Source organism: Rhea pennata, chromosome 13, assembly GCF_028389875.1.
Source record: "Rhea pennata isolate bPtePen1 chromosome 13, bPtePen1.pri, whole genome shotgun sequence".
Classification (NCBI taxonomy): Eukaryota; Metazoa; Chordata; class Aves; order Rheiformes; family Rheidae; genus Rhea; species Rhea pennata.
Genome location: NC_084675.1, coordinates 9,866,537 through 9,881,134, shown reverse-complemented (window position 1 = coordinate 9,881,134; position 14,598 = coordinate 9,866,537). Strand labels below are relative to the sequence as shown.

The window sequence follows — 14,598 nt, the reverse complement described above, 5'->3', positions numbered from 1 at the left end:
AAGAAAGACCGGCCAAGAGTAAATGGTCAGGTCTCTGGATGGTGGGAAGTCACCAGAGGAGTTGCACAGGAATTCATGTTGTTCAGCGTGTTCATAAATAGTCTGGAAAAGGGGGTGAATACTGAGATGAGAGAATTAATTAATGGTACTAAGTTGTTTAAGACAGTAAAAACAAGGGCTGACCTTGAATGACTGAGTATAATGGTTATTAACATGATAGGTAAAGTTTAGTATAGGTAGATACCTAGTGAGGCACTGGATAAAACTTTAACTTTGCACATATGGGCTCTGAGCTGACCATTATGACTCAGAAGTGAGTTTTTAGGATTCTGATAGGTAGTTCATGAAAGCATCAGCTCATAAAGGCAGTCCAAAACCCAAATCATTTGTCAGGGATTACCAGGAAAGAAATAGAGAATGAAACAGTGTATAATTATGCCACTGTTCAAATTTGCGGTTTGCTTCCATCTTGAATATATCTACAATTCTGTACCCACATCTTAGAGAAGATATAGCAGAACTGAAAAAGGTCCAGTTAAAGGCAATACAGCTTCCATGTAAGGAATGATTAAATAGATTAGGACTTTTCAGTCTGGACAGAAGCTGACTGAGAGGAGTTACGAGACAAGTTATAAAATCACAAGTGTCATGGAGATGGTGAATAGAGAGCAACTAGTTGTTGCTTCTTTCAGGAGGGGAAAAAACAGGGGCTATCAGATCTAGGAACTGGCATGTTCAAAATAAACTATGTTTTTTTTCTAATGCACATGTCATAAAACATATTTAAGCTGGAGAATTCTTCTTAAAAAACCTACCAAACCATGAGTTGTTGGAAGTCTAGGATGATATTTAGGGGAGGTATCATGATATATTTTTTCTCATTTTTTATATCCTTCTTGAGATAATCTGCTTTTACATCCCTGTGAAAGACAAGATATTGGGCTAGATGGACCTGTGATTTGACCTGGTATGGCCTCTCCCATGTTCTTATTTTACTTGTTCATACTAAGTCAAACAGGCATGGCCTTACTACTGTAGAATAAGGATTTCAGGAGGAATTTTATTGTCATATTCAAGAGGTTCATGTTATTTTCCCAATTTTTCCCTCTCATTGATCAGGCATTTTAACAGCTCATGTTGAAATGGTATTTTCTCTGGCTGTTTTCCCTGCATTGCTGTTAGACTTTCAGCCCTTCAGAGAACACAAGAGTGAGCATGCACTGTGAACTATGGTGATCTTGAATTCTTAGGGATGCTACGGTAATCTTGGCATAGATATAATACCTTGTGAAAGGAGGGGAAGAATAAAAATCTGTCCCTGACTGGGCACTGGCACTTCTGTTCTATTAGGTATGTTTCTGCTGCCCTTTCTTCTCTCTACCCATGTTGAAACAGACTGTATATAGTTATGAGATCTTCCTCACTACTTTTTCCCTTGTGAGACAAGTACACAACTTTGGGTGTTCCAAAATACCGTATGAATCTGGTAAGTAAGAGTTCAATCCTAGAGGCATATTTGATTTTTATGGATGATTATCTGATAGTAGGTCAGATCTAGCTAGTTTTGCAGTTTCCATCTAGACAATATATACATAATTTAATTAGCGTTAATCTACAGAAGAAATACTTCTTAACTCTAATTATCCCAATGCAAATGGTCAGTCGTTAATCATTGCTGACTCACTCTAGATTGAAAACTGATTACTCAGAGGTAACTGTCTAGTATTCATTACTTGTCTTCAAATTACGGGTGGTCTCTAGTTACTAAAGCAAAATAAGCAAAAATCTCATCTTCACTGATACATGATTGACATTAATTTTCAGAGATTGAATCTTTAGTATTTCGTATTATAAATGCTACAATTTCAAAAGTATTTTCAGTTTGTTTTTTCAGACCCTGTGTTTAAACTGTGAAATTCAAAGACCTAAATTTCAGTGCATTATATTATAATGCATTTATATTCTTGAGATTGCTTGTTCCTAACAAGTGGCTATAAAGTTGTCTTTGTATTTTCTCTGCTCTTTCCTATGCTAGTTTAGGAGTAATGTTTTAAAGTTAGCTTTTATCACTGAAGTAAATGCATGTAAATAATGTGTCAGTATGTTCTTTTATTGAATTGATCTTACTTAAAGATGTGTTATACCCAGCCTCTATTTTGAGAGGGCATAACAATCTCAAATCAATTTACACGACTTTATAATTTGTACTGCTTCCTACAATGAGAAATGAGTGTTGTGTTTTTCTCTTAAACAAAGCAAACAAACACAGAAACCCTGTATAAGAAAAATAAATATTTTCATAACTAACAACATTGACACAGCTAGTCACCGTTAAATAACAATGAAAAACTTGTATTTTAGTACAGCTATCTACTATGGCTGTTAGGTATAACTTTTTTTTTCCTTTTCATCTTAAAAATATCAGTAGACATCTATGTTTATTTCAATGAAAGTGTTCTCTTCTGCAGACAGACAGCACCAGAATAGATACTCAGTTACACCATCCAGCGACTTCTCTTTTTGAAATGATGCAGATACAGAAACAAGCCTCCTAAAAGGACTTCAGAAAATCTGACTGGTTTCCGCTAAAGCCTATGCCGTTTCTATAAATAGCCCAGAGCCGTGTATATCTGTGCAAGTGTAAAAGAATAGTGCATGTTGCCTGCAGAACAGCATGGATATGGAGGCAATTACAGCAGATAAATGGGCTGAATATTTGTCTTACTGTCTTTCTTTTCTCATGTTACATGGCTGCATGGGTATAATAACTACAGGCCACTTTCTCTTTGTCCCCTTGCCCTTTTTTGTCCTCTTCATTTTTAACCTCTTCCAACTCTTGTCTTTCTCTAGCAATGCCTGTCCTCCTCATGCTCTCAAAGATCCTCAAGATGTATTCAAAGCAGCCCAGGTACTAAATGTTTAAGAGCTTTCCTTAGCCATTGATTTTATCCCTGGTAATAGTAAAATGGAAAAAAAAAAAAAAAAAAAAAGGCGTCTCAACAATTAATATTCTATACATGGGCTGTCCTTATCTCTGTGGCATTGCTACCAAAAAGGTGGAGAGAGAACATGTATCTGTTCTTGTGAGAGTGCTGAGGTAGCGTTGCCTTAAGCTGGGTGCATTTACGTGACGCAGTACAATATGGGATGGCAAATAGGAGCTTTTTGGCTGAAAATGAAACCTGTCAATATTCAGGATGAAAGAAAAAGAAAGAAAGAAGAATTAGCCAAGATATTTTTAACCCTTTTGGACTACTTCCATCAGCCTATCTTCCATGTACATTTTAAAAACAGCACAGAATCATTTGTGTCCTAAATCCATACTACTACCTGAAAAAAATATTTTCAAAACTCAAAGACTAATTTGGACCATATAAAGTCAGTACAAGAAGGAAGATGTCTAGAAACAACACGCCTGATGTAGGATGGTGCAGTGCACAGCTAGTGCTGAACTAGTGTCCTGGCATAGCACGTGGGGACACAGACACAGCAATTAGAACAGATATGAGGAGATACTGAGCTCCTTTGAGTAGAAGTTTTATAGCACTTTCAGAAGGACCAGTAATGCTGATCTTGTTATTTCAGAGAAACTGAACTTCATTGTTACAATGCGCTTGAACTTGCAATGGGACACAGTAGTCTTCTGCTGCTTTTTTTTTTTTCCTTTTTCTAAAAGCCTAATAGATGTTACTGTGATGACATGATTGCTCTTCAGTGTGTATGAAAAAAATCTAGATTAGGTCCACATTCTTCTGTGATACAGGACACAGAAGGAGCAAGTGTCTAAAAATGCCATTTGAATGTGGCTTGTAAGCAAAAAAGAGCACAATGCAGGACTGCATGACTAAATTGAATACTAAAGAGATAGAAGGGTGTTTTTCTTTGTTTTGTTTTTAATGAAGGAGTATGGTGAGAATTCTAATATGGAAGACTGACCTTATAAACGTGCAGACATTTAGTTGTACAGATAACAAAGGTTAGAGCTTCTCCAAGTTATTTTAGTATCTCCTTCATGATATCTAAACTGTCAAAGAGCTCTCCTTAAGTAAACAGCAGCATAGTCACTGAGACAGACAAACTAGGAGGGGCTTTTTTATTCATTAATCTGCTGTTTGCTACAGAGTTTTATTCCATGAAGTATGGTGCATAATTTTTTATTACCATTTAAAGCTCTGTAGTTTTTATCTTTGTGAAGATTAACTAGAAATTTAAAAAGCTGCAAGCTTCTGTCTCTGTTTTTAAAGAATCTTTTTCCTTTTCTCCATTCTTTGCATGAAATATTTTAGATCACATAGCCTGCAGACAGCTTATAAATTTTTTAAGGGTGAAGACATTAACGATATATTGCAAGTCATTATTACTACTCAGTTGTTGTAATAGGCTTATGGAATAATACAAGAGAGTCACCTGAGCCAGTGTAATAAAACATGCATTGTTTGTGGGATTCAAAATTTTCTTTGCATTTCTTAAAATGCTCCAAAATGAATTTAAAACATAAAAAATATTTTTCAGTTTGTTTACTGAAGTATAAAGAGGAAGATTCACAAATGACTGGCTCCTATTTCTCTTTAAAAATGAGAGTAATGTAGATAGTTTGTCTTTTATAGTAAAAGGGTGCTCAGCCAACATTAAGAAATCAATGTTTTGCTTAGAAAAACAAATGCTTTAGGCTGCAAATTTGACATATGCTTGTACTTTCTGGCAAGAGACATTCTTTAGATTTCATGGGATACAGTTCTGCTCTCAGCACTGTATGGTATGTCTTTCCTCTGCTTTTTCTGCATGCTCTAGGGATCTTCACAAACAGAGAAAACAGACTAGATTTGCTGAGTGGCTTTGAGAGCAGTGTCTTACTTCAGTGATGACAGTGAGGAATCAACGCATGCACAGGCAAGCATAGAAGCAAATTGGAAGCAGTCATGCAGAACTGAGGAAAAAGTAAAAAAAAAAATCCACCAGTTCATAGAATAAAAATAATTTGGAGTATTACATATTCTTAGTACATTGGTAGTCAGAATCCTAGGGATAAAGATGACAGACATTGCTTAAAGCAGGGTTCACTGTTATATCTCTGTGCTGTTCTCCCTGGGTCAGGCAGCACCTTGTATACATATAGTCCAAATAGACAGTAATTGGCACAGATAATGCATGATAAAATCTAGCCACGATGCTTGCTATTTTCTGGCAGATGCAGCCTAGAATAATACTTGCATCTTAATTATATACCGTGTGTTACCTTATGGGAATGAATCCTTTTCTATACTGTTTTTAAACCTAGCTCCTAATTTGCCCTGTGTGCTAAAATTAATGTTAGTTTCAGTAACAGCTAATAGCAGTATCACAGCATATACATCTAGTGATTTTCCACACGTCTATAGCTATTAATGTGGTAAAGACATTTGTGATACTATATCCCTTCATATTCTCTGGCCAAAAGTATTTGTTTTAGTTGCCTTTAAAGACTCTGATCAAGTCTGCAGTCTCATGATGTTAAATACTGCAGAAATGCAAAATAATTGACAGATCTAGTGAAAAACTTTTGTAATTTAGATAGACAAGGTAGAGTGCAGGAAGGAAAACAGAAGTCATTGGATTTTATATAATTCTAAGTGGATGGTCACCTCCTTTGCTTTCAGAAAGCTAATTAAATGCATTTCTGATTCAGACCATTTTTTAGCTCAGAAACAGACAAACTGTAAAGTCCAGGAGAATGAGATTTTTCTCTCTTCCCAGCATTTGGTGACATTTACAAGTTGATAAAAGGAATACTGGATTGCATCTGTTGCTGCTTTTTTTGGGACAAACAATTTTATTGCTGCGGATGAAAACACAACAGTTTTTGAATCTCACATGTTCTTGCAGGCTGTGTATGTTCTGTGTATGTTCCCTAATTTCTTGTGGTCTCAAAGGAACATTTGCAGATTATTAAAATGAGTATCAAAGAACAGTTAAGTTGGCTGCCTAGAACTTAACCTATTAACAGCTCCAGTGATTTCCTTTTTTAAGATACTGGAATATGCTGCAGGATTGCAATAGACAGTGATGAAGGTGTGCATCAGGGAAGACATGCTTTAGCTATTCATAAGGAAGCATTAGCCAGAGCATGGTAATAGAGCTGCTGCCAACCCATTTCTAATCCTCCTCTCAAAAGCTTGATGGCAGAAGTGGGCTTCATCAGCTATTAACAGAGACTCTAGAGCCTCTCTGAGATCCAAATCTTGTTAGGCATTTAGCGTGCCAGCAGGATGTCTGCACTCAGGTCTATGTTCAGATATAACAGTTTCATCTCACCCCAGCTGTTTCCAATAGGGATTTCTCTCTTTAAGATTGCCAAAGAAACAAACTGGAGCTCTATATTTCTGCAGAGAAATCAGGTCAACTGATTCAAGAAGTAAATGCAGTTCTCCCACTTTCCTTTGATCAAAATCATCTACAGAGCAATTCATGCTTGGACAGATTTATGACAGTCCCTTCCAGATTTTCTCAAAGCATTTAATATTTCTGATCTCTTCCTCCATTAGAAATATCTAAACAGTTTATTTTTCCATTTCTTCCTCATCCCATTACTTATAAACCATTTCTGGGTATGTCTGCCAGCAAAACTTATGCCAGAAAAATAACATTCAGTTTTAAAATAGCAGCTTTCCTTTGTATATGGAACTGGTGGGTTTTATTTTTATTTTTTCCCCATATCCAAGCTGTATGCAGCAAGAGACTGCTAAGGCTGCACGTGCAAACCATGTTGATGAGGGGTTCCAATAAAACTAGTCAAAATATATATACTGAGCTAAAGGTCAGATGACTTACCTGAAGTGGACAGGGCTGATCCTGCTGTACATGACTATTCTGAGAAGCTCTTTCCCAGGTACTCAATACCAGCCTACAATACTTCTGGATAGTGATACTTTTGACATGGAAATAGATCAGATTGTATCAAACTTCTTCATCTTTTTTTTTTTTTTTTTATATTATTATCAATAGCCTATTTTTCAGGAGAAATCTTTTCAGGGAAGTCTGTCGTGGAATAAATCTTTTTAGAGTGCTGCTGTCATCTTCTGTCATGTTTGAGAAAAATTTGCCTAAAAAGTATAAATGATTTTTTTTTCTAGCTACTTACTCTCAGTCCCTTGAAAAGCGACTGTTCATGGATTTTATTGTATGCTAAAGAAGGACATTTTGTGATAGGCACTGTTAAAGTATTGGCAGCCCTTCCTATTGCATAGTGGGTTTGCTTTGTAATACCAGAAAATGGAGTGAAGCATAGGGAGGATTAAATAAATGAGGAAAATTTTCATGAAATACTTAGTTGATGGTAACTGTTAGAAAGCTTACACTCTCTGTAGCCCAATCACCTGCAGTAGCAGTTGTCAGTCATATATAAAGACAGGTAGCAAGCTATAAGTTGTCCAAAACTGCTTAATTAATTTAAAAGCAAATTGCAGTATGAGGCAGAAAGCAGCAAGCTTTCCTGCAGTGCTAAAATTCCAGTTGTATTCCAGACACTGTAAGTAAGCATTTGTTTCAGCCCAGATGAGCATGTCCTCCACTACATGCGTTATTTGTGCGAGTAAATAATCCATACAAGAACTGTTTTTGCTACAATTGCAGGGATGGTAGAAGGAGCTATTAAACATCTGCAATTGTATTGTGAGTTTCTGACAGGTTCATAAATGAAGAATAGCCTATAAACTTTATTTTTGGGAGGTAATCTTTCTGTTTAATCTCTCTTGATGAAATATACCTTAGGGAAGACACAGAACATCTTCATTAGGTAGGGATAAATAATTCAATAGCTCCTTTAGCGTCAATCCAATGTTATTCTGTACTGACAATAATTATGTACCTGATTTATACACTGACCTTTTCTATTAATATCAATATGTTTAGAACCAACTTGTTCTGTAAAAATTTTAGCAGTATTGTTAAGTATGTCCTAGGAAAACTACAGAGTTCATGTTTTTGAAGTTAAGCTACTCTGGAAGCAGGACATTTTGGATATTAAGTTTGTATATTCATTAATAGAAAGTGCATAATGCACAGCAACCAAATATTTCCCTTGTTTATAATGCAGCAGCTTTTTGGAACCTGTTCTGTAGTTACTTGAGTTACTTCTGCTTAATTCAGTATAAGCTGTTTGGTGCTTAGCATTTCTGAGTGCTGCAGAAAAGGTCGTAAGTAGTTTCTTGTTTTAAGTAAAAATAAATTCTGGTTTACATTGATACTGTCTTTACTAGGGCTACTGTAGCCTCCATAGAAAGTATCTTGCTTTTGATTCCAGTGGAAAAATCATGAAATCATGAAAACATTTTAAAAGTATATATTTCTCTGCTTGTTTTCAGCTCTCTTGGGCCATTGTTAAACCTTTTCATTTTGGAAACAAGAGGCTGTAATTCCTAGCTTTTATGTGGAAGGAATCATTACTTCCTAACAGTACTTGTTTGTGAGAAATTAGCTGTTAAAATCATGCCAAAATGCAAATGAGGAGGCTGAGCAGAATGGCAGGAAGTTAATCATAGTAGTTCACATTCTTGCAACCTACCAGATTTGGAAATAATTCTGTACCTCATTGGAACGCTGCGGATGTCAATTTTCCGGGGTATTTTGTATTAGTATTTTGTGTTAGTATTGGTTGTTTGTTGAAGTATCTGGACTGAAACCACAGAATTCTCTTTTTGGCTTCTTATGTTAATCCAAGATAATAACTGAAATAGTCCAAAACTAATGTACAGTCAGGATTTGTTTTTAGGATTTGAATTCTTACTCTTTTTAACCAAATAACTGCACATGGGAAAGAAAGAGGGAGCAGAGTTGAAGAACTGGAACAAGGTCTTAGCCAACACATTTGGCAGAATAAGAGATATGGTGAAATACACATATTTAGTTCCAAAGCGTAGCAAGAATATGCTTTATTAAGAAAGGGTCTGTTTTTCCTCCCTATGAAGTACAAGGTTCTAACATCTTAGTGTTGTAAAGCTGCTTGCATTTTGCAAGCTGTGCTAGGATTACAGGAAAAATACTCTACTGGTGTTTAAAATGTCATTGAGAACTGAAGTTGGGAAGCAAAGGCTTTGCCTTTAAAAGACAAAAACACAGTAGGGTTTGTATGAACTGCTAAGAAAGCAGGTCAGCCTGGGCTGGGCTCCACTTCAACAAGACCTGCAGTAGTGTTGCAACCTCAGGCTCTTGTGCACCATTACTTCCCCTCAGCACTGCTGTCTAGTAGATCTGGATGGGAGCAAGTAATCAACGCAAAATGGGCATCAGTACATAACGTGAGACTTCAAAAGTTTTTACTTAACACTGTGGGCAGAGGCAATGATAATCATATCAAGATGTTATTTAAATAAGCTCTTACTATTAGTGATAGCTGAAGAACAAGATAAGAAATGTGAATTACCACAAACTGAATATGATGGGCCTGCTTCTGCCCTGGGGTATGCAGTCCAAAAATATAATCTGGATGCTAGAAATGTACAAATACATTTCATGTTAAGAACGGGAGATTAAATTGTTTCTAAACATTATTAAAAGGAGCATTATTTTTCACAATATACTGAGATTGATGGTTCTTTAGATATGGGCAAATAGAACTCTCCAATAACTTCAATACAAAGCTCTTTGTAAGGAGGAAAAAAAAAGGATTATCACCACTATAGATAGAGTTTCCTTAAAGAATTTTAAAAGCTTGCAGTATGCAACTTGTAAAATACAGAAGCTTATTTTGACTGCTCCTCTGATTTTTTTCCTTTTAGGGTTAAATCTATGTGCCTATTTATAGGAATCCTTTTTCTTCTTTGTGATTAGATGTAATAATCTGACTATAGAAAGACTTCTAGTGAAGAGGAGATAAAAGGAAATGAATGATGCTAAATAATGACAGGTTGTTTCTGTAGTCATGGCAAGTGATGCATTTAGCATACTAACACCTATTGACTAATGCTTCTGTGTGATTTATATGTTATAAATCATAAAAAACCCTTCCTTTAGAAGGACTCCTCTTTTTAACTGGACACACTATAGTTTGTTTATAAGACTGCGGTTAGGCTGTTCAAGAGAGCCTGTATAATCAAATTTAAGAATTGCATACTTTTGAAGTGCAGTTGAATATGCACATGCATTTAAGCAGAAATGTCAGTTGTATTTTATGGTTGTTTTACGGTTTAGTGTATTTAACTGTGTTACTTAAAGAGAAAGTGAAAAATCTAAATGCTTCCCCAAGTAAACCTCATCTTCCTACAACAGCTAGAAACATCAGGTTAATACCTACATGTAGGAATTTATTGAGAGTTTCTTTTTCTAATTATTATGGTAATAAATTAAAAAGTATTTAGTTAAAACCTCAAGACATCTGTCCTTCAGGATAAGAACATGGGCAGTGGATTTAAAATAGACTTCTTTACAACTTTTGTACGGTGGGAGGACATAGCAGAAACACTCCTCCACTCTGCAGTATGCTGTTACGGCTTAAATAATGCGAGCACACATTTAAAAATTCCCTAATGGAGTAATTTAATAAAAAAGCATGATGACTGAAGCCTGCTATTGCTAGAGAAGATACAGGTACTGCTAGGGAAGATCGAGAATGCTGGAAATCATCTCTGAGGCACAAGGTTAACTGCCACATCGAGCTTGCTTTTATAAAAGCGAGCCTCCTCCCACGGCTGAGTTGTATGAATAACAGCACAGACAAAGAGCCGCTTGGATGAGGAGCCCTTCGCAGCTGTTTACCTCTCAACCCGGAGAAGTTGGAAACAAGACACAAAAGCCACAAGAGAAGCAAAGGCGAACTACCAGGCAGGCGGGCAGTAGCTTGTGGGCAGCATGCGACGCAGCGACTTGAAACCTTTGCTGAGACCACATCGTGCCTCCGGTAACAGGGGCGCCCGCCTGTGCCCGCCGCAGCGCCCGGAGGCGGCGCGCGCAGCCCCAGCCCCAGCCCCGCGCCCGGCCTCCGCGCCCCGCGCCCGGCCTCCGCGCCAAAGTTTCCGCGGGCGGCAGGCCAGGGGCCGGGCCGGGGCCGACCCTGCGCCGCGCCCCGCCCGGCGGGCCGCGCCCGGCGGCTCCTACCTTCCAGCACAGAGCAGAGTTTGAGCGGGGCCATGGTCCCCCGGCAGCACCCCGCGGCGGCAGCTCAGCGGCGCTCCATGGCCGCGTCCCGGCGCTGGCGGCCCCCCGCGCGGGCGGGCTACGGCTCGGCCGGCCCCCGCCCGCCTGCGGCCATGCCCGGCGCCCCCGCGCGGGGCGCGCTTAGCCGAAGCCGCCCGAGCACGGAGCCTTCGCCGCCGCGCTCGGTCCCATGGAGAGCGGGGCGCGGCGGGCTCCGCCGGGCGAGCCTGCCCGCGGCGCGGGCGCTGCCCCGGGCGCTCTGGGCGCTGCCCGGCAGCTCCCCGCCTGACTGAGGCGGCCGCCGCTAAATGGAGCTCATTTAAGATGTGAGGGGTGTTTGCATGGATGAGCCGCTTCTACGCATGTGCCCGCCCCCCTCGGCGCCCCGCAAGCAGCCGCAGGCGCCGGGGCCGCTCTGCTCCTTCTGCGGGGGCGGGGGCGGCGCTCGCCCCGTGCCTGCGGGGCGCCCGTAGCGCGGCCGCGCAGCCCCTCGGCGACCCCGGCCCGCTCTTCGCCGGCGTTCCGCGTCTGCGGAGCGCACGCAGCGCCCGGGCTGGGGCGAGCGAGCGAGCGAGCGAACCCCTCTGCGGCCGCGCAGCCCGGCGCGGAGGCTCGGGTTGGATCGGGATCGCAGCTGCCCGCCTTTGTCCGGCGCCCGCAGCGCGGGGCCCGCCCGGGGCGATGGGAAGAGCCTCGCCTTCCCCTGCTCCCCTCCTGCTCCCCACTCGCCGGGCCCGTGGCGGGGGCCGGCTGCCCACGGCGCGCTGGTGGGCGGCTGCTGTCTGACACGGGTGGCAGCTCAAAGGGAGCTGCCACTTCCCAGAAGTTAACACAGCTGTGTGCGACCGCGGGGCGGCGGGGCCGCCGCTGCCGGACAGGCGGCAGCGTTGCGGCGCGACAGGCTGCTCGTGCGACTGCAGCAAGGCAGCTGAACCCATTCGAGATTTTTTTCAAATCTCTCAGGAGAAGCAGGGGTTGAGGTGTCTCCGCGTGTCTCAAGTGCAGTGCCTTTCTCTAGACTCGCTTTAGCTCGGGACCGCCAACTACGGCAGCGGCGGCTGCTCGGAGCTGCTGCGGGGCTCGCTGCAAGGCGTCCGCTCCGCGGCTCGTCGCAGCGCTGCGGGCCGCCCGCCGCCGGCTCCGGTGCCACCGCTTCCCGCCCGCCCTCCGCGGCCGCGCAGCGTGGTGGCAGCTTCAGCCTCCGGCGCTTCCCTGCGCCCCGTCCTGCCCCGCTATCGGAGTTCAGGCACTCTATGGGAGCTGCTCGAGAAACCCGATAAATCTAGCAAGCGGCCTGTAAAGAGTGAGGCGGGGAATTGCAAGGCGCGTGTGGCGGCGGCTGGAGGAGCCCGCGGCTCTGCGCCTCCGCGCGCAGCTTGCCCCGGGTCCTGCGCTGATGCGTTTCAGTTAGTTAAATGCTTCCTGCGGCGCTCAAAGGTCAGCATATCCTGGCAGAAAAGGTCACGCTGGTGCCTCAATTTATCGGTTAAATATGTCAGTCTCTTCAGGGCTGCGCGTTTGGCAGGTGGAGCGAGGTGCGCGGAGGGGCCCGGCCGCCCCGGAGCGGGAGGCGAGCCCGCCGCTTGCCGCCCGTTACGGGGCCGTGCAGGCACCCTGGGAACAACCGTACGAAGCTCGATGCTCTGGCAGCAGCCCAAATTACATAATTATATTATTCCGCTTGCTCGAGTTGTCCTTTCAGTTTCAAACAGGGATGATACAGTCCAAAAGGGTCCGTTTTTTTTTTCCAGTGAACTGTTAAATAGCTGCTGCTTTCCAGCAATGGATAAAGCGATTTCTCTACATTTACTCCTCCCTCACATGTATGCTTTTTAAAATGGTATGTTAAATGTTACATTCTACAGTGAAAATTCTTGTATTAAAAAGTCTTCCTTCAGTGGATCTGCTTTGTATTTTTTTTCCTGACTTTACTAACAAAAATGCATTTACTGTAGTAATTCTAGAAAGTATCTAGCAGACCGATTATTTATACTGTATTTGTGCATCCACAGTTTGTATTCCCTCTGCAGTACAAAATCAAAATCCAATTATGCTCTTGTACAGATTGTTAGGAGACAGGGGGTAGCTTTTCTTTGGGAATGCACAGGGTAGCCAAAGGCAGAATTTGGCTCAGATACTTTATCACTTATGATGAAGACATAAGAAATGAGGAAACTAGCCTGATTCTTTGATCTCAAATTCAGTTTGCATTCAGGAAAACAATTTGTTGTGAGTTGTCTCACAGTAAGAGAAAAAAAAATTAGTACTCTCGCTTGTGTTTGATACAAGTTGGTAGTAATTGCAACCAAATTTGCTCTAGTTAGTTAATATCACATTGAATGTCTCGTTTGATGTTGGAGGGGTGGACTGAGTGGTACACACGTAGGAATGTATGTGCAGTACATTTTACACCCTGCCCAGGGTCATTTCAAGCAGTCAGTGTGCAAGATGTGGGTAGTAGCATCAGCTCATGGATTTGGGCCATATTCTGCCATCACTTACTGCTGCTTTCAGAGAGGTTTCTTACGTGGACACCCCTGTTGTTTTGTCTGGAGAGTTCCTGTGACAGATGGTGCTTTACAATGTTTTATCATAAACTAGTGATAGAGCTGAAGAAACTTTCACTTCCCATGTTCTGAGTCTGGAAAATGCTACTTTCCGGGGAAGAACTGCTATGCTGTTAGCTCTAGCTGGTATTGCGCTGGAGTTCATTAAGCCTGAGTGTGGGAGTTAACAAAGGTTGAAGACACCTTCAGGACAGCTAGTTGTGCTGCTGCTCCACGGGGTTGTCACACTGCTTTCTGAATACGAGTAGGTCACTGAAATCAATAGGACCACTCTTCCTGATACCGTTAAATAGCCGCATGGATGCTTAATGGAGGAGTCAGCTGAGCAGTTGTAACAGGCGCTCTGCTGTGACAGAAGCCTTGCTTGCCGTTGTAAGAACTGATTTTGCCTCCTTCCAGCAGTTCTTTTTTTTTCAGTTTTGCTGTTCTGCCAGAAGTTTTAATTTTATTACTGAGAGCATTTGCTAGTCCTGAGAAGCAGACTGTACATCACAACAGCCTTAGACGAGCAGTCAGTTTTTGACTGCATGAGGTTATTTGCATATTATTTTCAAAAAATCGAGGTGTCAGTAATGAGTAATTTTGAAAAGAGGTTAGGACTAACGTGTAAATGTTCTGTTACATGACTTTGTCAATAGGATTAGGAGCATTTGATAAATCTTGATAATTTACAGTTTCTAATTATAAAATGATAGAAAATGCAAGTGCCTATACATGTAGTAATATAATGTGTACATAAATATGTATAATTGACTTCTTTTTTACTTACTTACTTGGTATTTACTACTGAGTTGAGAAGAACACTGCAGCTTTTTAATAGTCATGAAGAATACTGATAGACTTCAGAAAGCTTATTATGGTCTTCAGTATTTGCTAGGCAGTATGATTAGATCATCTGTGGATTAGACAGAGAATGTATCTATCT

General features: G+C 41.4%; 1 protein-coding gene across 1 annotated transcript in view; it reads right to left on the bottom strand.

Annotated features, from left to right (window-relative positions):
• NETO2 (neuropilin and tolloid like 2) overlaps positions 1-11,166 on the bottom strand; it is a 29,591-nt gene extending 18,425 nt beyond the window's left edge. Inside the window, exon 1 of the mRNA XM_062586384.1 lies at positions 11,068-11,166. Within this exon, the coding sequence (XP_062442368.1) occupies positions 11,068-11,101 (34 nt within the window). The 5' untranslated portion in view covers positions 11,102-11,166. The remainder of the gene's footprint in view (positions 1-11,067) is intronic.
• Positions 11,167-14,598: the final 3,432 nt, after the last annotated feature.